Source organism: Ascidiella aspersa, chromosome 9 (genome assembly GCF_963924565.1).
Source record: "Ascidiella aspersa chromosome 9, kaAscAspe10.2, whole genome shotgun sequence".
NCBI classification, from domain to species: Eukaryota; Metazoa; Chordata; class Ascidiacea; order Phlebobranchia; family Ascidiidae; genus Ascidiella; species Ascidiella aspersa.
The window spans coordinates 17,579,993-17,603,461 of record NC_139455.1 but is presented as its reverse complement, the minus strand read 5'-3'; the positions used below and the strand labels follow the sequence as shown (position 1 = coordinate 17,603,461).

Here is a 23,469-nt window from a genome sequence, read left to right as displayed (position 1 = left end):
AAATGCAGGGGGTTGATGCCAGGTCGCAAAGGTTTAATACTGTAAGTATAAACCTTACACCCAAAATTTACATATGTCTCTGCAAATATTTTTTAACATGAGGAATTTAGACCTTCGTATTCCTCATAAAATTAAATCTTTGGGTGAGAATCAAGCTCTTTCCCACCAAGTTGTGCCATTGTTCTGTTACGTTTAGCACACCGAGTATACAGCATCTAGCTACGCGTAGGCTTACAAACAAAACAACATGAAAAAAGTGAAAAGCTTTTTCAACTATTTTTCTAAGCCTTTTTAAAATTTCCGCAGTGATTTAGCTATACTACACCAACCAAACTTAAAAAGGTCAGTCGAGGTACCTCTTAAACTGTTGACTTTAATTGAAAACATTTTGTTGTCTTACTTAAAAGTCATTGGTTGGTTTACGACATTTATTTGAAGTTTTTCTAATAATTTTAAAATAAACTTTTTGCATAAAATACAACCCTTTGATGCAACTCAAGCCATTTTAGGCATTTAAACGATCCGCGATAAACGATTTCCTTAAAATACCACAGGAATATGTCGACAAGCAAACAGCATTTTGTTTATTTGCGCTGTAAATTTGTACTACAACTATATAGTGTGCCACACTTTAGAAGCAAAAAACAGGCGAAAATATAAAAAGTATTTACAAATCAATGTTGAAGTACCACATTTTCGTGTATATAATAAATTACCACGCTCTTTTCGTCGGTGGAACATTGTCTTTACAAAACAGTCAATTACAACTCTGGCATGTGCGACACATATTTCGCAGGATGCTTTAAATTACTTTATTTAAACTCATTATTACGTATTCATTTTTAGAAAACAGCTGCGTGGCATGATTGCGAATGAAAGAAAATTGTGTTTCCATGAATTTTTACTATACAAAATTTTGGTCTAAAATCTTCCCAGTAGGCTGTAGATCACTCTTTTCTAACAAATATGCGATGGGCCAAAAATGATAATTTTGCAATGTACTCTGGTAACAAGTGGTAATTTCGCCTGGTAACGTGGCCCAGACTACCGACACACTGAAGGGTCGATTTGTAGTCGGGTCTGTTCTTTGTTTTGTTGGCAAATCGGGCCAAATATGGTCGACGTCAAGCGTACAAGCAACAGTTTACGGCAACTAACAGTGCTGAGAATGTGATCGGCGTCAACTTGAACAACAGAACACAGCGTTTTAAAAACACAACAGTCGAAAAGGAGACCACCTGTTTTGAATGGTAGAACACTTGTAGGGTAAAAGTACTTAGCCACTCTCGAGCAAAGAGCTGAAGGAATAAGTTCATTGAAGCTGGATTTTTCAAACCACTTCATGCCTTACAGCAAGTAGGTTTACGCCAAAAAGACAATAAATGACATTTACATTTAGTTTAGAAAATAATGCCCTACATCCTGTTAGCAATTAATATTTTAATTCAGAACAAGTTAGTCTCGTGCGCTAGAAACATTTTTAAATGTCGATGATAAATTACTACAGTGGTATTAGATGAAGTGACATTTTCGAAGCTTACAAAATGAAGGCTAAACGGTAATATTTTTTTTGACAAACTCCAAACAAAGTACATCTAAAAAGCAAAAATGAATGAAAAGACAATAAAAACGATTGGATATTTTTTTGCCGAAAACCTCGTTAGGCAAGTTACAGTGGATTGGCAATCTAGTCAAGTTACAGGAGAAGAAAAACACCACCCGTTAAACGAACAATAATTTACCTACATCGCTAAATATGACTTAAATTGCATTGATAGCATCGATGAAAAAATATCGTTCAAATAACTACGTTTTAACCATCCAACTAATACCTCACCTTAAGCAAGTCCTTTTTAAGCTTTTGTACTACAAAGTGACAACGTAAAGTCATTTGTAATGTTTCAGTTGATCGTTTCTTACTTTAAACAACTTAACAAAAAATGTACGATATTTTTTTTTTTTACAAATAGGACAATCGCCCTAGATTGTTGCTTTTCTACTCGTCGCATTGTGAATTATATATAATTCTCATAATTGGGCATATTAAAAACTTTTGACAACAAAAGTTTGTATTACTCGCTAGTTAAGTAGTAACCCGTTTATTTTGGACAGGCATTAAAAAAAATACTTCAGTATATTTTACCGTTATATGTTATCAATTTAACATTATTTACCCAAAACGTAGCTGCTCAAAATAATCCCAGTTTACTAAACTTACAGCTTACAGCTGTCAACAACATGCGTTTAGGCCGTTTATGCCGACTTGTTTTTTTTTAAACGAGTTTTGCCGATAAATAATGAACTTATAAGCGTGCGCCCGTCACTCAAAGAATTTGCCGCGCAACACTGGTCAAAGTCTCCATTGGTTGGGGCAGACTGTAATAGCTGCTAGTTAACTAATGAGCATCGCAATTTAAAACGTTTGCTTGTTTCATTATTTGCAATGGGGTATTTGTTAGAAATCAGGCCTGACGTAAATTAAAAGCGCAGCCGGAAAACGATGGTAGAGATTAAACTGAGTGGAAACCCAAACTGGATTGGTTTTAATGATGACAAGCGATGGAAGACTTTTTTCGCAAAGACGTCGCCTCACAAACCAAAAAAGGAGTTTGATTGGGGAGGTGTAAAAAGAAAAATAGAAGGAAATACGTTGATGATGCTGACGTCACTTGTCAACCGTCGCTAGGCGCATTTCTCGCCGCAAGCGCTCGGACAAAAACCGTCGACTCTTGCCTTGACAACGTCGTCGTACAGCGGCGCAAGCTCCATTTCACCTACACGGAGAAACGTGGCTTGTTAAAAATGTGCGAAGAAAGGCGCAACGACGAACATAGAACTAGTCATTTTAACTCGTTTCTTTACTTGATTTTTTGCGACTACTAATAGTGGGGTTGCTGTAAATAAAAGAAAGAAAAAATCTAGGAGCTATTGTGGGTTAGGCTTTTTCTATTGACTGAAAAGTAGTCAGGAGTTTGTGGTAAAATCAGTAGTGCCCAGTTGACAACCTGTGACCACTAGGGTTCAGGTGCGGTCAAAGAGTTAGGGCCAAAGATTAAGAACGTAGTAGAAAACCGCACTATCCTTTGTGGTGCTTGTAGTAAGTAGTCGGTAAGTAGTAATTGATGTACTGTAATTAATTACAGGTTTTAATGTAATTGAATTGAGGCATTTTCATTCTGTCCAATTCTAATTGTAATTTGCTAAAATTCTGGCCCAATACATTGATATTGAGAAAATTGAAGTTTCAATGCCGAAAATTGTAATTGATGTAACTTATTAGAGTTTTTAAAGTAATTGTAATGTAATTGAAACATTTAAGGTAGTAAGTGTAATTGAACTGAATTGATGTAACTGATCCACCTCTGGTGCTTAGGACTCTAGTGGACCAGGCAGTTTGATAGTCATCGTTCAACTACTAAACCATTTGTGCTTACCGCCGCTTGCTTTCTGTTCGCTGCCGCTAAACAATTCCCGCTCATCGACCTCCGAGGTTGTTACTTCGATCCAGCGCTAAATAAACAACAAAGCAATATAGCTGTGAGGGGAGGACGCAGCAAAATTCCTATATTAATTTAGTACCGGATCGAAACCGAAACAATGTTAGTATCGGACGAGTACCGATACTATCACTTGGCATCAGGTATCAGCTCTGATTCTATATTATCGGACATCCCTAGGTCAAAGTATTTTTTACAGTATTTTATAAATATTTAAAAGGTGGAAAAAACAAAACGATTAAGTGGGAAAACAAAACGAGTTGGTGTCAACTTGGTCGTGAGCTTCGTCGAGTAAACCCAATCGTAAAGCAATCTTGGCCGGTTAAACTTTGACGTCATCTAATTTTAGAACCTTACGTCTCTGAAGGTTCCGTTGGCGATGTAAAAACGATAGATTGCGTAGACCGGAATAGCGAGGATAGAAGAGAGTGCCAGCATCCAACAGAGTACGATGGCTGGGCCAGGGTACACGTAGGTCTTGTTGTAGGTGAGCGGCTCGTAGTAGACCAGGCATATCACCAGCAGGATCTGCACAAACAAACACAAAACAGTTTAAGTCGATGTAGCCAAGATCCAGGTATAGCCCACGGTCATTGTTCAATTAGTTGGACGCGTTGTGTTATTATAGTTCCGAAAACAAATATATAGTAGGGATTAACTTTTTTTTGCCGAAACAGTGTATGCGAAACGTAGATATCGTTTGACAAGTACAATTTTTTTTTTTTGTGAAAAGTGTATTATTTCATTTTTTACGTCAGATATGAAGTAATTTCTATTTGTTTGTATTTATATGTTAAACTCAATGTAACTGCCGTTTCACAACAAAACCGAGCGCTATACTGACACGGGGATGTTTCATTGCCGAGACGCAGCAAACAGAGACAATCGAGAACAACAATTTTAATGCTTATAGGTATAATATACATTCTTCAAAATGCCATTGGTTGCGTAGGAATATTTTCATTTACATTCTCATAAGAAAAAGTCATATATTGATTTAATTTCCATTTGTCGTGCATTAGGCCGCAGTGTTTCTCAGCCGTTTATGACTAGCGGTACCCCTCAGAAATAATAAATAGATTGTGGCACCCCTACACGATTTTTCCGTAGGCAATTCACTGAATGTCGCGGTATACGGATCTGGAACAACACACGTCAACTCTTCATAACGTATAGGAAGTTATAATTTGATTTATTTCACTCTAATCTTGCACAAAAATTTGTAAGAGTTGAGTAAAAATCAGTTTCCTAAAGTGTTCAAATATCTCTCGGCACCCTTGAGCATTAGAAATGGCACCCCAGGGTGCCGCGGCACCCCGATTGAGAACCACTGCATTAGGGTATATAGCAATTCTAATTTAATTAGCAAAACAAAAAGAAAAAAAATCAGCCGTTTAAAAGTCTTGGCTGGGGAAAGTGGTCGCGCTGTAATTGAGCACGTACCGCAGTGGAGAGTGGGGTGAGCATGCTCCAGCACCACTTGAACCAGTTGATGCGAGGCCGAAAGCCGATCATGTCGCAGACGATCTCCCAAAAGCGGTCGATGCCGAAGAGCCAGGCGATGGTCGTACACTCGCAGAAGGCGATGAAGAGAAGACTCCAGCCGGCGGCCGCGTAGTTGTCGTAGATGTTCAGCACGTACACGCCGCCCTGCGTTTGCGGCGAAACGAGTTTAAAAACGAAACGCCAAAGAGTCTTGTGAATTGGGCGAAAACGGTTTCGGACTGTGTTCCACAGTATTTTTATGACATTAGATCAGTGATCTTGACTGTAACGTGTTTCGTGAAACTTTTTGTAGATTTGGAAAATAAGGTATTTGTATTACAACACACAGGCATTTCAGACTTGAATACGCACTATCTATTACACAATTGAGTATTAAAACATTTACATATAGTTTGTCGTGTGCTAAGGGCTATTGTAAAGTTTACTACATTCTGATTCTGTTAGAAATGTTCCGTGAAAATACTTTTGATTTTAACCGGAGTCATTCAAAAGTATGTTTTACATAGTGAAAAGTGCAGAGTTGTTGTTTCACTTTTGTAAAAACAAACCCACGACAAAAAAAACAGAGAAGAAATAAAATATATTAAAAATAAGCTATATCAAGAAATCTTTTCTTATAAAATAAGAAGTCTCGGTCGACCGACATGAAATCCAAATTAGTCAGTCAGGTCATTGCATTCAAACGCAAATTCTATTTTATATCAATTTTAAGTGCGTAAGTTAGATAACCCGAACCCAATTGGACTATGGCAATATCGAATCGCGGTGCAACAAGTAATATAGCAAAATGATATATAAACTTGCTACCAGGCATAGTAGTATTTATAAAAATACATCTCTTCTGGAAATTGTAATTCTTTACCAAAAAAGTCGCCTTCGACTGACATAGGTTAAAAGTCGCCTTCGACTGACATAGGTTCCCTAAACGTTGGTAAATAATTACAGTTACCAGAAGAGCTGTTTTTTCATTATTAATAGCAAGGTGATGTCCCAGCACTCACGTTGGTAACCATGGTGATGCCAAGGAGGAACTGTGAGATGCAGAGCAGGGCGAGGGTCGACTCTCTCCTCCACTTCTTCTTGAACCACTCTGGCTTGAGATCGACGAACGCGCTCATCAGAGTTTCCTGGCCGACAAACTGTAGCAGAGGAAAAATATCGTTTTTGCGAACATAGAGGCAAACTTGTGGACTGAAAACCAGCGCGAGTTTCGCCATTGTGTATTACTCGAATGAGTTTTGTGTGTTAGTCCCTGACGAAGGCTTGCCGGATAGTAAGCCGAAACGTTGGTTAAAGAAATATATGCCAGAGGAACCTATTTTAAATATCGAATGAGTTTATTAGTTTTATAGTTACCAAGTGTAAACCATATGATATAGATTTTGTTTGGAAATTAGGATTTGCCTCGTTTATCCGAATGTAAAACGTAATATATTTGTTTTGAAATCAGGATTTGCCTTTTGTTGAAAATCATATTTTTTGGTACATATACGTAATTATAAATTTATAATAACAATATTCAGAGGATATATCCGAAAAAGTATATAAACGTGTTAAATACAATTTTAAATTTATTTTCTACAAGAAACAAAACATTTTGAATAAAAAGGTAATAACGACTCTCAATATTTTTCAGAATTAACATACAAAATTTTTTAAACTTTGTGTCACAATATCGAGACTTCGTGTAATAACATTACATTCGTGTCTTACTTTCAATTTGTTGCCTCTGTTTTCATCTCCACAACTATACGGATTTTATGCCATATTGTGTAAAGTGACAATGCGGACGATAACAAGTTTAACTGCGTTACGTTAAATCAGCGAGAAACCTTACCGCGTAGGTCGCGCAGCCCTGATAAAAACTACAACAACGCTAAGTTAGGAATACTCCAGGTGACCTATAAACCCACGGCATCAAATATCAAGACAGGGGTTTATTTAAGATACACAAGAGGGCATAAAGCATGCCCACTGGTATGGTGGCATGGCATGGTGGTAAGTATAAATGCCGATACTAAAATCTCAAGAAATTAAAAGCGGGGTATAAAAATGCAACGCTACCGTAAGAAGTAAGATGAAAGGTCCAACATCCGGCTCCTTTGTGAAGGAGCTCTACTACCCCGATATCCAATTACCAATACTAGAGATTCGCCCATCTCTTTTAGGCGTGCCTCCATCACACAAGCATGTGAAACGGCGAAGCCCCTACGCCAGCTTTTCCATTGAAACCGGCGACCGTTACACGGCTTTTTAGTTAAATTGGCTTTTGTGAAACACAAACCGCGCGTCACAACAAGAGAAGGAAGCCAAACGATACGTTTGGAGCTAGATTTCTTGCTGAAATATAATCGTGGAAAAATCGCGGTAATAGTCCGCCCTCTTTAACAACCACTGCCATAGCTCGCGTAAGTCTTAAGACAGATGGTATTTGTTCCACTACAAATCCACAATCAATTTAGGTTAACTTTTGTAATTCATTATATAGTTTTAATAAGAATACATTTCCGAAGGCATCCTTTTGAAAGCATAAGGTTGTCTTTAGATGTTTTTTTACCCTATTTACGATCGATTTTCGTTTCGCTGTGATTAAATAGGCCGCTGTTTGGTTCCCCAAGGGCAATAGGGCAGCTAATTAATATTTCACGCCGTCGAAATCCGACGAGCGGAAAAGTACTACTAAACTTTTCCATTACGAAACCGACGATGCGCCAGGAGATTTGATTTCTGCTTTGGTTGCTGATGTTCGGTTTTGGCAACTGCTGCCTGGTTACCTTGCCTAAAGCCTTTCTTTCAATGTACCTTATCAGCAAAGAAGCCTTGGGTATCACATTCATATCTTTGAAACCGATTGTTGTCGTTATTTTTTTGTTTGTCGTTCGGATCATTAACCGTATTCTAAAGCGGGTTTGTTATAACGACGCGCTAAAGAATGGAACACTCACTATTCACCAATCGGGCTAGGTCGCAACCGTCGATAAGAAAATGGTTACTTGGTGTGACCAAGTACCAGCTGGTCCATTCCTATAGTTCAAAGGTCATAGAAAAACAATTTTCGACGTCGTCAGTCGCAACAACTCTTAAGAACTTGAAAAGACAGAATAAACGTTGTAAAAACTTGTGCGTCATGATCAAGCAGTGAAAAAATCCAAGTCAATATGCCTCTCATGAAATCGCGACAGAGATGCAAAAGGTCTATCCTTGTATAACTTGCTGTTTGTCGAGTTTTTACAGTGCTTAAATTCGAGTTGATCCGCCCCTATGTGCATTGTGCACGACCTTTGTTTATCACCGAACGGAAATTGTCGCGTTTGGGGAGGAAGAGAGTTTGAAGAGAGCAAACACAAAAAAATAATGTCAAAAAGAACTGTTAGCTTGAAGAGGGTTCTACTCAGTGTGTGCAACAATCTTGCAACACAAGTCAAAAAAATTATTTTTCAGTTGAATAAAAAATATTTATCGAAACGAAATCAGACATGTTTCACCACAAAAAGTTACATGCTTTGTAAAATTAAACCAATGCGAATGACTGAAAGACCGCGAGCTAAGTACGAGTATAATCGTCCCTCCTGCGAGTCAGACTTGTAACATTAAACTCATAAAGCACAAGTAAAACCTTCAACAAAGTAAACTCGCTGCCGAAGGGCAAGTCCACCGCATATACAGTCAAGCCGTTATTAACGCACTTGAACATTTCGGCTAAACACAAAACAGCGCGTAGGAAATCGATAAAAACAACTCGCATGTACTCACCTCACTGTCGAGTCCGAGTAGGAAAAGCATGAAGAAGAAAAGGCAGCCCCAGAACTGCGGCATTGGGAGCATAGTGAGAGCCTTCGGGTAGGCGATAAACGCAAGTCCAGGCCCGGACTCCGCCACCTCAGCAATGTCGACGCCCTGCGAGATATATAGCCGTTTTTATATGGATAAAAAGTCTCAAAAAATGGATCAAATCTGTTTTCGTGAAACTCACACGCTCGAATTTGCGTTGTTTCAATGTTGCATTGGACAAAAAGAAAAAGTGCTACAAATATGCAATATTTTTATGGATTGTATGAGGCAACAAGTTTACAGCCACGTCTCATTATTTTAAACCTAAAGTGATATTTACACAAAATGAATATATGTAAGAAAGTTCTTTAGTGGGTGGTAAGCAAATTTGAGCATCAATTTTCAGTGTCAGGGTCGCTTTGTAGGCCAACGTATCGATTTTGATCCCTGGTTTATTTAGCATTACAGAACCATAATATTTGTGTCTTTATAGGCACTATATGTTTTAACGCGCACAGGGACAAGAAATTGAGGCCCTACGATTCGGCAAGGTGCTGGGGCCAGTTTAACAAATACGGATACAAATTTAAAGGTATAACGTAATAAGAATGCCAAAGCCCAAACAGAGGTAGGAAGCATTTTGTAAACGTTTCAAAAAAACTCACCCTTAGAATCAGTGCATTCGCACCATGTTGAAAATGAATAAAGAGTTATTCGAAACGTTTACAAAATGATACCTACTTTTGTATGGGCTTTGATATTCTTATTACGTCTTACTACAACCTCAAACCATTATGCTCCAAAATCTAAGGGTCTGTTGAAAAGCAAAAACGGATTCGAAAAGCCTTGCCATATGCTCGCTTCACCCACCTGTTCTTTGGACATGAAGCCGAGCACGGCGAAGATCGCAAATCCCGAGACGAAGCTCACGCCGCTGTTGAGAATCGAAAGGATGATACAGTCCCTGAGCAACAAAAAAAGCCGGCGTCAGATGTTAATGCCGGGTCACCGGGGAACGAATGGCGGCGCTAGGGCCCTTTTTCTTGGCATGTCAAAGCACGTGCTAATTGCTGCATATGTTGGTCGGTTATAGCCGACTGTTTAGGCTGCCTAATGCCCGGTAAACGACTCCGACAGTTTCTATGGACCACACAATTTCGCCACTCAATTTTGCTGTGTCTCGCGACCAGCTTTACTCAACGCAATGCATACAGTCATCAGCAGTTTTAAGTTCACATTTTAATGCCCAATGTCACCCAAAATTTGCAACTAACGTTTAAGATATTTTTTCACCAATATCTCTGTTTTTAAGCAAATCTCCAATAATTAGCAGTCAATCCCATACATCGAAATGCTGTATGGCGCAGAATACGCCCGGCTGCAAGTAGACTATGCGCCTTGAATCTGACATGACCCTGCTTCATCCGTCTTGATCTTGATCAAGGTCCAAAGCTAGACCAAGTCATGTCGTTGCGTCATCACCCGCCAATCCGTTATCAACTCAACGAGGTACCGTGCGTCTAACCGGGACCAAGAATACCCAAGGGGGGTAACGAATTTATTATATTAGTAGGCGAGATGGCCGGCCTCGGGTGAATTTGATCGATTTTTCGGGACGCGGCTTCTAATTTACTATCTATTGATTTTCGAATCAGTTTTTATTGGATATTGATTGGCCCGGAGCGAATTGTATCACTCGAAAATCGAATTAGGACCGTGACAGGACTGACAGGATACTAACTTTGCGAGTAGGGCCTTTCAATCTTGCGCAAGTGACGCGGCTCAGGCTTAATTGCGAAAAAGACAACAAAGAAATTGCGCGAGCTTGGGGGGGTGGCGGCTAGATTGGAGAAGGCCTTTCGATGGGACGTAAAATCGTTAATGGAAGTCACGTTACCGAATTGATAGACGGCGTTCTAAAAAACCCGAGAGCATTTTCGCGTAAAGTGCGTCGGTTTTCTTCCGCTAACTAAAGGACAGTAATCGACCCCGTGCAGTTGCCGATAACGACGTTGCATAGCTACGCATACAAAGTGGAAGGATTTACATTCCAATACTAGTGGTTCGCACGCTTAAATAATGAATCCTGACGCGTGGCCAGCGGAAGGTTTACATTAACGCCCAAGCGAACCAAACACTGCGTACCATATGATGAATTGATATCACGTTGCAAGAAAAGTGATAGTTTCGCGTCATCACATTGTTTTTCGCTAAAGTCCGTGTAGCTTTGAATTGTAATAAGTGTAGCGTCGCGTACACAATGCGCATAAGAACGAACGACGCCGAAAGCTGGGACGCCCCTCCCTGGTATTCTCCAAAAAGGGCCACTTTGACGAAACCCCAAATACTCAAACGTTGATCTTTTTTTATTTTTGTAGCAGCTTTATCATGCCTTTGATGTCGTAAATATGTTGTTGCAATTATTTCGTTTGTTATGCTTTTTCACATTTTACAGTATACCGGTACGAGAAAAATATTGGAGAGCGATGAAAATCGTTTTGGGGCCATCCACTTTTTGCTACTAACGCAGGTGGATGAATATGCATATGCATATTGTTAACTAATGTCATTTCAGTATAGTTATTTAAAGACATTCGCAAAAGTAAACGTAATACATAAACATAAACAATACGGAAGAACACGTTTTTATTCGCTTTGTAGATTAGTGTCCCGCATTTAAGGAGGTGAGACGAGCGTAAACTACGAACCGTACTGGTAACTTTAAGCGTTTACGTCGCGCACAACTTTGCTTGCATTCTTGAATAAGAGCTGCGAATTTTTCTCACCTGTAGCTGTTGTACTTGTAGCTGTTGTAGCTCCCCATCGTAATGAGCATTCCCTTGCACAGAGCGTAGGAGAAAAATACTTGGGTTGCGGCGTCGACCCAAACCTGTTGATCAGAGATAGAGTTGAGATGTTGTGATTCACCAAAAGAAGTTTGTGTAAAAATCTCAAGTTTGTGTAAAAATCAGACTAAGGTTGGTCAAAGATTGAATTGATATTTTTTGATCCACCAAAAATATTTTCCGAAAAGTCCCTATGGACTAAGTCACGTTTTACAAACCACTTTGTTTGACTGATGGCATAGTCGCACGCTGGAGGAAAAAAATTTCATTATGTGGTTAATAGTTTAGTGGTTCTCGCATTTTTGATCATGAATTAGAAGTTGGTTTTCGAAAGTGTGTTTGCTAAAAAATGGACTTCTGAACTTGCGTCTTGTTATATTGAAATGCCCAAAAGTAATACAATCAGTTTACAACTTTAAAGAGTGCGCGACCAAATATCACCGCCCACACAAGTTTGGATAACAGTGCTTTGACAACTCCAGTAAAACTTTATTTGAGGTTAAAAAAAACAACAAACCCGAGTTTGTCTAGCTTAACAATGGCCTCAAAAAGCTTTAAATCGCGGTGCCTTAAGCTCTGTTTGATTTGGGTTTGCGACTAAGGCAGTGGTTCTCAAACTAGAAGTCGCGAACCTCCAAGGTTACGGAATTGAAGTGTTGAAGTGTGTGGCTATCATGGGGAAATATCCTCACTAAAACCAGTATATATAAAAATGTAATCCAAGTAGAAAAGCGTAAGAATGACAAATGTGACATCTATTAGAAATAGACTGGGAGAGATTTTTTCTAAAATGGTTAATTGGTGAATATTAAACATTATTGAAACAATATCCGCTTTACAGGAAATGCTGAAGAATGGTTTTCCAATCATGAAAAAATGTTTTAGAAGCAATGCTGTAAAACGTTTAGTGTATGTGTGCTATTATAGTTCGGACCAAGTGAGAAAACTTCTAGTGCCAACGACCTGCACGTCCTTAAGCCGCTCCAGATCGGGCTTGAGGTAAAAAATGATGCCTCCCATCGCCCCGTCAAGTGTCAGGCCTCGCACCAGCAGAACCAGCAACATGATGAGCGGAAAGGTAGCGGTGAAGTAGACCACCTGGAAAACAAAAGGGGGCTCGATAATTGGCGCTTCGAAAAACGGCAGGGAAATGGATTGCTCGACCCAGATATAAAAGAAACATGTTGGCTAACAACGTTAAAGGACAAAAACATCGTTTTGTGGAGCGCCTGACAAACGACGAACGACGGTACCTTGCTGGTCCATCCGATCCCTTTCCAGATACAGAAGTAGATAACGATCCACGTAAGCAGAAGGCACAAAAGCAACTCCCAACGGACCTGGCCTATATCGTGGATACCGGCCGACTTTTCAAGCACTCCTCGTCTGTGAAAAAATACAGATTTGGCTTTATGTCTAGATTTATAAAGAAAACTGCGACAGAGAACCGAATGTTATATTCGTTAGAGGAGAACCTCGAATCCTGATTTTTTCGTTAAACTGTTAGCAACATGTAAAAGCAAATCATGTTATGTTTTACGGCTACCTGTGCATTGACATTATCCTGGCTTTTTAGTATTCACCACAAAAACATTTTATTGAAAACGGACGCTACTTCAATTGCGTTAACAACGGACGCTACTTCAACTGCAAAATCAAGTAAGTAGGCGAACAAGTTTTTTCTTAAAAAACTTACACTCGACAAAACAGGATGTTAAGATTTTCTTCGACAAAACAGCAATTGAATCTAACGCTTTTTGAATCTATCGGCGAAGCAATATATTTAAAAAACTAGCAGACCACCATACAGAGAAACAGATACTCACTCCCAGTACTCGCGGACCGACGACACCGACGCGTTGCCGATGGCGGCGCTGCCGTTGACGGCCGCGGTCGTCACGTTGGCCACCAGGGCGGCGCTCGCGTTCCCAAGCAACGGTTCGGGGACTTTCCCGAACACGACGCACTTGTCGGTGTTCCAGGGGTTCCCGCAGGTCGACCAGGGCAGCTCGGAACTCATCGAGGCGAAAAAGTAGCGCAGCGACCAGGCCAGGATCACCGCGTAGTAGACGTTCAGGTGGTAGTTGATCACGTTCACCGCCAGTCCGAGTCCTGGAGAAACGAGTAAATTTCTGGTTGTTTTCTTTTGTGCAAAATTTGACGAGTAAGCGCTTTTTTTGTGACTTTTTCTTAAGCCGGGAATGTAAACTTAATAAGGGGAGTTACATTTCTGTGACACTGATACAAAAATGCTTAATGTTTTTATTAAGTATATATTACGCAGCCTAAAAGTAACAACGGAGTGCAAACATTGGCAAGTTATGAGAATACTGAAGAGTGGCATAGCATTGCCGCGGAATAAACATTGACGACCTAATTCCGAGTCTAATTCCTAAATTCCGAGACTAAAGACTGCGTATTGACACTTGTTTAAAAGTGTCGACAGCGTGAAAAGTTGTTGTGGCAAAACGGTTTAGTGGGCTTCGTCCTTTGCAGCGAATCGTCACCACGCCGCAATACACACATTTCGACGTCAAGGGGACTGCTCAACGATGTTTTTCATGTTCTTGCACATTTAAGTTCTGCGAAATGCAGTTAAACAGGAGGTGGAAGTGTTTGCTTCTTAATGGAACAGTTCAGACGCCTCCGACTGAAGTAAACCCCTTACGCAGTACAGTACTGAACAGCTGTTTTGGCATGGTCTGTTCAAACGCGGTCAATTCCCTAAACGCAGCGGTATTTACCAACTTAGCACGTATAGGTCAAGGGAAGACACGAATACACGATTCAGTGTAAGCAATTAATATATTTGACCATAACACGTTTAGCAATCATTTTTCAGTATTTCTTGTATTTAATTACAATTTAGAAACGACAATTTTAAATGATGCTGTCTATACTTGTATCCCCTATATATATTGTTAATAAAGGGATTGTTTCTTCCTGAGCTAACTTTACAGCAAAAATATAAAACCATCTCTAACATGCTTCCATTCTATTTGCTGAGTCGAAAGCAACAAAGCCAAATAATGAGCTGTTTGCTCTATTAAGATGTAACATAGCCTGGCCACCGCTTGTCCGACTATGTTTTCAAACGGCATCTTACCTTTCATGAGCGGAACCATTCTGAAGGCCAGGGCGCTACCGAGGTTGGTGTACTGGCCGACCGTGACCTCAAGCAAGAACACAGGGAGGGATCCGATCGCCACGAAGAACACATAGGGTATGAGAAAGGCACCTGTCGACCATATTTCATATTTGACTATTTTTGCTAAATATCCATGTAAGTCCGTAGAATGTTCTGCAAGTGTGTTTGGTATCGGATCGGATCGCGGTACTTTTTATCCAGAATTTCGAAATGTCTCTAGCGAAATAAAATGTCGACTTTCCACAGTCTCTTATGAACACATGGTAACTGATAATGATTTATATTCACATCACTTAGTGGTGTAGTGTTTTTGTTTGTTTTACAAAAACAGGCAATTGCCATGCCATAAGTTCGTTTGAAGCATGTTTTATATAGATAGTCATTTCATTTTCGTCCTTTCCTAGCGAGGTTTTTTATATGCATTTGTTACCTGGTTTTGGACAACGTTAAAGTGACCAGCCCTAGGCGGTTGCTGTAGCACCAGTTACTCAATCTAACATTAGTCTAATCTGTGAAGAACTTTAAGCCTCTTTCACAACAATTAACTTTACCACGATCAGCCAGAACAAATCAAAAATTGGCAAACTAATTGGATTTTGCCGGGGTGAAATGGTGTCGTTATTATTGAACCTTCAAGTTAATTGTTCTAGTTTTTAATTACTTGCGCAGTTTTATTAAGCTGTAAAATGAAAAATGTTACAAGGCGATAGAATTTTATTAGAAAATACAGTTTTCAGTTAATTAAAATCTACCTAATGGATCAATTCATCTGAAATAAAAACACGATTTCAACAACAAATATAAATTTGTAGTATTTTTAGATTGCCTGCTATTTCAGTTTTCTGGGTAGGTAAGTTTTTCTAATGTGTTTTTGTTAAATTCAGATCTAATTATTGTTATTCAAAGGTTGCGCATGTACTTTAGTACCATAAAGGCTTTATTTTTTATATTTTTTCCTCTTACATGTTGTCTAATTGAGCATACAGTTCATTAAAGAAAATACAATTATGATAACTAGGCAATATAAACTTGCAAGCAATTTAAGGGAAGTGCTGGTATACCAAAAAAAAATCGTTTTTTACTTGACAGCAACGATTTGCAAAGCAGCAATAAAAACAACATACCGCCTCCGTTCTTGTAGCACAGGTAGGGGAACCGCCAAACATTCCCCAGTCCGACGAAACCGCCAGCAATCGAGAAGGCAAAGTCAATCTTCTTCTTCCATTTGTCGCGCGAAGAAAGTGCGGCGCCGTTGCTGCGAGAATCGTCGTTGGTAAACGTTTGGTAAGTCGGTACCGGCATTACACGGACAAAACACTGAATGACCGTATCTAGCGACAAGCCTGGCCGCGTAGGCGTTACGCACAAAGGCTACTCGAGGACCCTTTGTCCAACCGAACGATACAAGTGGGCCAAAACGGCAGAGGTCGTTGAGGTACACTATGCTAACCCTGCCGAAATGTCGACTTTTGCACAAGACAGACCTAAACAAAAAAATGCGCCTAAGGCAAGCGAGCAACTACCTCTCTACAGAATCTTTAAGTGCACTACGCACAGACACTTCAAAATTAAAAGATTTCCAAAAGGACCCCTTCCCGGATATATACTAGTTTAAACTGACAGGCTGGGTGGCGTAACATTTTTCCCAACTCTTTAGACTCACCTGTCAAATCCTTTGTTGTCTTCCATTGCCTTAAAACCTGTGGACAAATGCATTTTGTTAGAATCCTTAATTACTTAATAATTGCACGTCCACGCTTTCGAACCAACGGCTGAAGGCAAGTCAAGTACAAATTGCCTAGTTTTGCTCTCAAACGGTAACAGATTTTACATTTTTATTACATGTTTTATGTGTGTTTTGGGTACGCAGCAAATTTGAGATTTATCTTTCTCTCGCTCGAAGGTTAAACCAAGGTTCGTCGAGTGTTCTTTTTGTTAATAAATGCGCAAAATCCCCATTTGATCTAAGATATGCGATTGTGTTTATTGTCTGGCATGGCCAAAAAGTGTACGGCGTACTCAATTAAGACCAGAAACTCCTCCCAAATATACAACCTATATATTTCTATTTTTACTGTGCTGCCAGACCAACCTGAAAAATTTTATTTCCCGTGGAAAATCTTCGCTGTCAAAAACGACCGAATCCGTTTTTTTAACTGGCAGGAGCCGGTGCGAGACAGCGAGGTGGAATTGACCTGAAAACAAAGTCGGATGCTAATTTTCGGCAATGGAAACTGTTTCAACACACCAGCAGTTTACAAGTTACAAGGTTAAATGCACATAAACGAGACACACAGTTACGACAAACTGTAGGGACGGCCCCCGGACACTTTCCGTGTCTTTTGGCGCGTTTTACAACTGTTAGTTACTCAATTACCAAAGCTCGAAAAAACACCCCTTGGGCAACTGTTTATAACGGAACCAAACTGAGTGAAGCACATGATTTTAGTTAAACATATAACATTAAGTACGACATTACCCAAAATCTTATAAAAAAGTAATCCTATACAGAAATTAAAACTGTGTATTTAAACACCGACTGTCACACAAATAAATTACCTCCGAGTTTTACATAAAAGGGCCGCCCCTCAAAACTAAAATTGTTAAGTATTGCTTTGATCAGTCCACCGATATCTCAGCGTAAAGAGCACAACCACCACGAAAAAATGACTCTTTTGAGCGGGGCCTTAAGTGCATTTATCTGCAACTTTTCTATTCCGCGTAAACATGTTTCTATTGAAAAAGTATTACACGATGTTACTTAACAGAAAATAAGTTATGAATCGTAAACATTAACTAGTAAATGTAAACTGTGTAAAAATCAACTGATTAATAGTAATATGTGACTGCATGTTTCTTAAGAGTTACGTATTCGTTAAACCATGAATTTATATTAAGAGTAACTTTCGGGAGTCACGATTTTACAAACGAGTGTGAAATAACTGACAGGTCGCATGTTTCCAAAAAACGACCTCGACTGGCGTCGTTAAAAAACGCGGGCAAGTGCAACAGGCGTGCGGCCCCGCTCGCAAAGTCCTTGTTTTCTCAGCAGGGGTTGGCTCTTAGGCTAAAGGGATTTTACTGTTGGATAAACTTCATTGTCTGTGCTGGGTTTGGCCTTGCCTTCGCCAAGTAGGTAAAGAGCCGCAAAAAGCGCTCGATTCCATTGGTTGCTCGGCCCATCGCCTTTGCTTCCTCTCACACACACGGGCCATAACTGCACCAGTATCGCCACCAGTAAATCGTCCAACAACCAAAATAACTGCTGGGGTCTGATGGGGCCTTGGCGTTTGTATTTGACAATGCGGAGCGTGCGAGAACGAAATAAAAGAGGTCCCGGCGTCGTCTTTGCGAGGAGAGGAAAACTTCTTGTCAGAGCCAATAAAAACTGGGCTACAACTGCAGAGAGAAAGAGTACTACCGCATAGAAAATAGGTTTTTTAGTCGCTGCGGGTGACATGCCCGATGTCACGTGACAAACCAGAAAGGTCGAAGCACCTCTGCAAATCTAAGTTGTAGCGATTTGTGGCGCCGCTGAATTAAACCTCAATTACTGGGTTGTTATTGGTTTCATTGGTTGATTTGTTGACCAAACGATACATTAATTGATAATAGAGAAGCAATTAAATTGTATTTTGCTGTTAATACGAGATTTTTGCATATATTTCATTTGTTGTTTGACAGTGTTAACTTTTTTAATTATTTTAAATTGAAAGTCAATGAACATCATGCAATTAGTAAAAATGTATACGTTTTAATCAAATATGTTTTCACACAAAATGGTTGATTAAAACCCTCGATTAGTTTATTGATAAATGGAATGGTTTATTTAGGCAATTCATGTTTTTATTACTTACTACAATTAACATTGTTAAAAGAATACATATTAAAAGTAGATCGCCTAATTCAATTATATTATTTTCCAATTTGTAAGAACAATAAAATTAAGGTATTGTATTTTTCCTATTACGACATGAAAACCCGTCTACTAAAACTAAGCGATGCGTACTTAAAATAATCCCTGGTTTACACAAAAAGATAACACAATTTAAATGGTCTATTAGTCGATATAATTAATTTCATTCTGAATGAATAAAGCAAAACATATTAGTAAACCTTTCACGTGTTTTAGCTGACATCAAATGGGCTGCTTTAAAGTGGTGCTATTTATATTTATCCTTTTTAGTTGGTGTAGTGTTACTTTAAAATAGAGGTCGGCGACCTACGGCCCGCAGGCCGGATTCGGCCTACCAATTTAATTCATTCCCCGGCCCGCCGCCTATTTGACAAACTATAGGCATATACTTTTTTGCTATTTAACTAAGTAAGTGCAAAAATATATATCAGCGCTTTTTAGCCGTTGTGGCGTGGAGGGCTGACTTTTATTATTTTATGCAAAGTCCTAAAAACTTGAAAAAATGCCGCTATACCAAAAAAATCGCGATCGCTTAGCTCGCCAGGTGTGCCCTAACTTTAAAGGTTAGCAAACACTGAACTAGATTAACAATTTAAGTTATCGCATTTTTTCAACGAGAAATCATTACACTTTTCATTAGTATTATGGATGACGAAGTGTGGACTCTAATTTAAACGAAACAAACGCCGTTTTTCGCGATTGGCGCCAACAACTTACTGCCTCCTTAAATGTAATCAAACACATCTGTAAGCGCAAAAACATCTGAGGCCCGCCTGATTAACAGTTGCTCTAACATTGTAAAAACAGAGAAATCAGGTGGCACTGTATAAAGACAAATTGTATTTGATTCTCGACAAGCTTTCGCACAACCGTGCTTCATCAGGTACTTTGACCTGATGAAGCACGGTTGTGCGAAAGCTTGTCGAGAATCAAATACAATTTGTCTTTATACAGTGCCACCTGATTTCTCTATTTAAAATTAGGACAAATACGGCCATATACAAAGATTTTAAAAACACAATCCTTAGTTAAGATTTTGTGCGGCCCGCGGAGACCTTTCTAAGTTTGGTTTTGGCTCGCGACTAGAAAAAGGTTGCCGACCACTGTTGAAACGTCGTCTTTTATCCTATGGTTAGGTGCATTCAGTATTACCCTTAATGCGATAGTAAAAAAAAGTTACACACAAACAAAGTTATCTTGATTTTAACTGGTGTACAATTTTGTCGTTTACTTTATTTTCCGTTAATAGACTTTTAATTTACTATCTCATAACATCCAAAAAAATCATAAGAGAAAATTTCTTCTAAATCGCTCACTAGAAGACATCCGTGTAAATCCTAAACGCACACATACTTTCAATTACAGTATTAACTCATGTTGCAAAATAAGTGATTTAAAAATGTCGTTACCATTTTTAAGTGTACTAAGCAAAACTTCAAAAGATTTATTTGTGATAATAAATAATCTCATACATAAGCTGACAACTTGTTTATTTTTGAGTAACAATCATTGTGGACCAATTTAAAAACGATTTTGCTTATAATATTAATGTGAGACAACGCAGGGGCGAAACATTTTACAACTAAAAATTGCCTTCTTTATATTTTGTATGATATATGGATGTTAACACAGCCTATCGCCGTTGATATACTGTGCGATCAATTTTAGGACTTTTTTTTGGTCAATCTGTACAGATCGACAGTAGGGTGATATGATATGATGTCATTTAAACTGGTAACATTAGACATTAAAAGTTGCCCGAGCGTGGCTGTCATAGTTTTGAAACCACGCGCCCTGAAGGCTGTAGAACATCAGTTCGACATTTTACAGATAACACACCACCACACGTTTCTACGTAGCGCGACCCGCAGAGGTGCCCAGCTCTTTTTGGTTTGCAGCATATTCGTCAAGGTTAAGAGACTTTTAGCAGAATTACACGAGTAGTACTCAAGAGTAGGAACTTTTGTGCCGCTCGGCGCCGACTCGAAACAGTGGGAAGTTAAGGGGAGGGGGGGCAACAAAAGGCCCATTGTTAACGGCGTCGTTTCAGGCGCAAAGAAATAATACTTTAAAGCTATTCGAGAATTTTCTACTCGAGACGTTATCGATTTGGGGAGGGGGCCACGAGAACTACTTCGTGGAAGTGAGTTGGGCAATTTGAGCGAAAGCGGCACAAAAGTGTTACGCTATAAAGTGGGTAAAACAACACCGAAGTAACGTTATCTTACCTGAGCCGGGTCTGGACTGCTTCGCTTTCCAAGCGGGTTGCTGATTAGACACGGAAGCTAACACACTGTTCACTTTGAAGCAAGCAAAAGAGTAAGCAACGAACGTTAACTTCACAGAGAACCTATGAAACCTTACGACAAAAGAAATATTATAGGACTGTAGGTAAACAGTACTGAACAAACGTTATCAACAAATTTATTCCATACACCGCACACAAAAAACAATCAAAGTTGTGAAAACGTTTTCATACGTTTAGGGATTTTTTAATCAACAAATTATATTTTGTATTTTAACTACTGTTATGAGCGAACTGCAGCCGAATTTCCTCCATACTCAATTCAAGTCACTTGCCTAGGAACGAACCCATTTTCACAGCCGAATGTGTGGACTGTACTTTGTTCAGTTCCAAACCTGCCCAGTTGATACTGTGGCGTTACTGGCGACCGATCTCCCACGCCACCGGTTTCTTATCGTGTATTTCGCCGTCATTCTCAAAGCTTAGTAAGGTGGGAAAACTGCTTTTTAATTCCCCAGTCGAGCGCCGCCACCAACAGGGCACAAATGACTACCAGATTGGGTTGCTTCGGCTTTAATTAAAATCGATTCTTTCCTGGTGTTGTTATGCAGTGACCCATCCTGACTCATTTCAAAAGACGTTCCACCAAAATCATTTTTTTGGTCGTTATTTAAATTTAACACCATCGGAAATAAATCGCAAATCAAAAAGTAGCGCGTTTGCCGGCAGTCCTTGCTTTTATAAGCGTCGGTAAAGAGGGCTATTTATTTGCACATAAAAATCAGGTCGCATATTAAAAGGTAATGAAGTTGCTGAAAGTTGCGGTCCAAAGCTAACAGAAACGTGTTAACCGTTGGCACCCCACTAAATGTACGCTGTGATACTTAGCACGCCAAGTGAAAAGCGATTTCGGAGACCACCTGTTTACGCCTTTTTTGTAATCATTTTTGAACTGGCGTACTCAACTCCTTAATCAGGTTTGTTGCTAAACTGTCGACCGTGACAGTACTAGTATCGAAAAAACATGTTTTTCGTAAAATTGCTGCATGTGCACAACACGACGAGCGACAAACATTTGAGACAGTTCAGTCGCAACACTTGATCAGCAATAATAACGTCCGCCGAATGCCACTGAAATCTTTAGTTTTAAACAACTTGACAAAACGATTTGTCGCCAATTGCATTGATGTCTCTTTGAAATGTTACTCTTGTTGCCTAAAAAGAGAATATTTGCAAGTATAGTGGCTTTAAATTGGAGAGAGACAAAATTTAAGGTCAATTTTTCTATCCTGCGGGTTTTCTATTATATACTACACTTGCTAAGTGGTTTACTTTTCGCAAGATGACACCAAACATAGTATGCTGAACATTTAACACGACAAAGCCTTATATTTTAGTTACAAAAAATTATTCTTACACCTAGCGTAACGTTACTAAACGGAGCATCTTCATGCAGTTTTGGCAAAAATGCATCAAAAGATCACATATCGCCTTTCTATAGCAGATACATACAACTTATATTTAATAAATCTGCTGCTGCTACCAGGCATAGTATATTTAAAATAGGTTCTTCTGGCATATAATTCTTCAACCAACGCTTCGGCTTACTATATAGGCTTGCCGTATAGTAAGCCGAAATGTTGGTTGAAGAAATATATGCCAGAACAACCTATTTTAACTTAGATTTAAATAGTTACCAGCATTTACCCTTATGAGACAATCTGGAGTCTGTTAAACTCAAGCGATGAGACGCCTACAGCGTGCTACCCAAGCCAGCGAAGTAACGCTCATTCGGCGTCAACGTCTCAAGAGAACACAAGATCCAACGCTGCCTGTTTCTTGGAACAAAGCGCACCGTTTCTACTAACGCTTCCCACTCGGAAAGTGGGCCCTTTTATGCTGGCAACGAGGAGAGAGGAAGGCAGATGCCGACTTTCTTCCGTGCCCTCTGTCCAATGGAAGAACTTCTCTGGCTCGTGATCGTCTGGACTTGTGCAATACATGTCACGTGACAGCCGTTTTTTTCAAAAGCGTTTTTTTAATTCAGAAAAAAACGTTAAGGTAATGTCACATTTCTAGCGGCGTTGAAAGTCTGTTTTGCGAATTTTAACACCTTAATAGAATAAACAAAACGTTATAAATGTCCTATCCTTCAATCAAGCCGAAAACAGCGTTTGTACTGCGTTTCAAACAACGTTTTTTGATTTAATTCGTATTTAAAACTAAAACTAAACCCGCTTCACATTTTCGCCACGTTTGTACCTGACCCTTGGCATCCGCCTATTGTTCGTTTCTTGGTACTAATTGTGTTTTCAACGTTAAACGCTTCATTCATTATACAAAACGCCAATCTCGACTAGTCCTTTCTATGCGTTACAGCAACAAAGTTGTGAAAACCGCAAGTTCGCTAAAAATATTTCTTGCCGAATAGTGCCTTTTCGAAAGAAGAAAACATCTATTGTGCGTTTAAGTCAATAATACGCGCAAAAACAACAACTCACGATTATGGAATCTTCCTTTGATGCCACAAGTATTTTTAA

The 23,469-nt window shown here is 39.3% G+C and overlaps 1 protein-coding gene across 5 annotated transcripts; it reads right to left on the bottom strand.

The window, feature by feature from the left end:
• Positions 1-559: 559 nt before the first annotated feature.
• Positions 560-22,700, bottom strand: LOC146133332 (sodium- and chloride-dependent taurine transporter-like). Of its 5 annotated transcripts, none has more exons than XM_083396786.1 (17): positions 20,913-22,700; positions 17,851-18,167; positions 16,861-16,963; positions 16,432-16,468; positions 15,893-16,023; positions 14,727-14,858; positions 13,447-13,732; positions 12,874-13,006; positions 12,584-12,718; positions 11,561-11,664; positions 9,645-9,738; positions 8,757-8,900; positions 6,005-6,142; positions 4,941-5,147; positions 3,855-4,025; positions 3,435-3,510; positions 560-2,774 (listed from the first exon to the last, which is right to left on the bottom strand). In XM_083396786.1, the coding sequence occupies exons 4-17, from the start codon at positions 16,455-16,457 to the stop codon at positions 2,683-2,685; spliced, it is 1,869 nt and encodes a 622-aa protein (XP_083252912.1). In that variant the 5' UTR covers positions 16,458-16,468; positions 16,861-16,963; positions 17,851-18,167; positions 20,913-22,700; the 3' UTR covers positions 560-2,682. The 5 variants fall into 5 exon arrangements, with proteins under 5 accessions (XP_083252912.1, XP_083252913.1, XP_083252914.1 ...); XM_083396787.1 differs by having other exon boundaries at positions 17,892-18,167; XM_083396788.1 differs by lacking the exon at positions 17,851-18,167.
• Between the last annotated feature and the right edge of the window lie 769 nt (positions 22,701-23,469).

Coding starts and splice junctions, on each gene's coding strand:
- LOC146133332 (XM_083396785.1), bottom strand. CDS start 16,070: ATGCCGGTACCGACTTACCAAACGTTTACCAACGACGATTCTCGCAGC. Junction 13,733..14,726: donor AATGGTTCCGCTCATGAAAG/GTAAGATGCCGT, acceptor TCGTTTCTCCAG/GACTCGGACTGGCGGTGAAC. Junction 13,007..13,446: donor TCGGTCCGCGAGTACTGGGA/GTGAGTATCTGT, acceptor ATTTTTTCACAG/ACGAGGAGTGCTTGAAAAGT.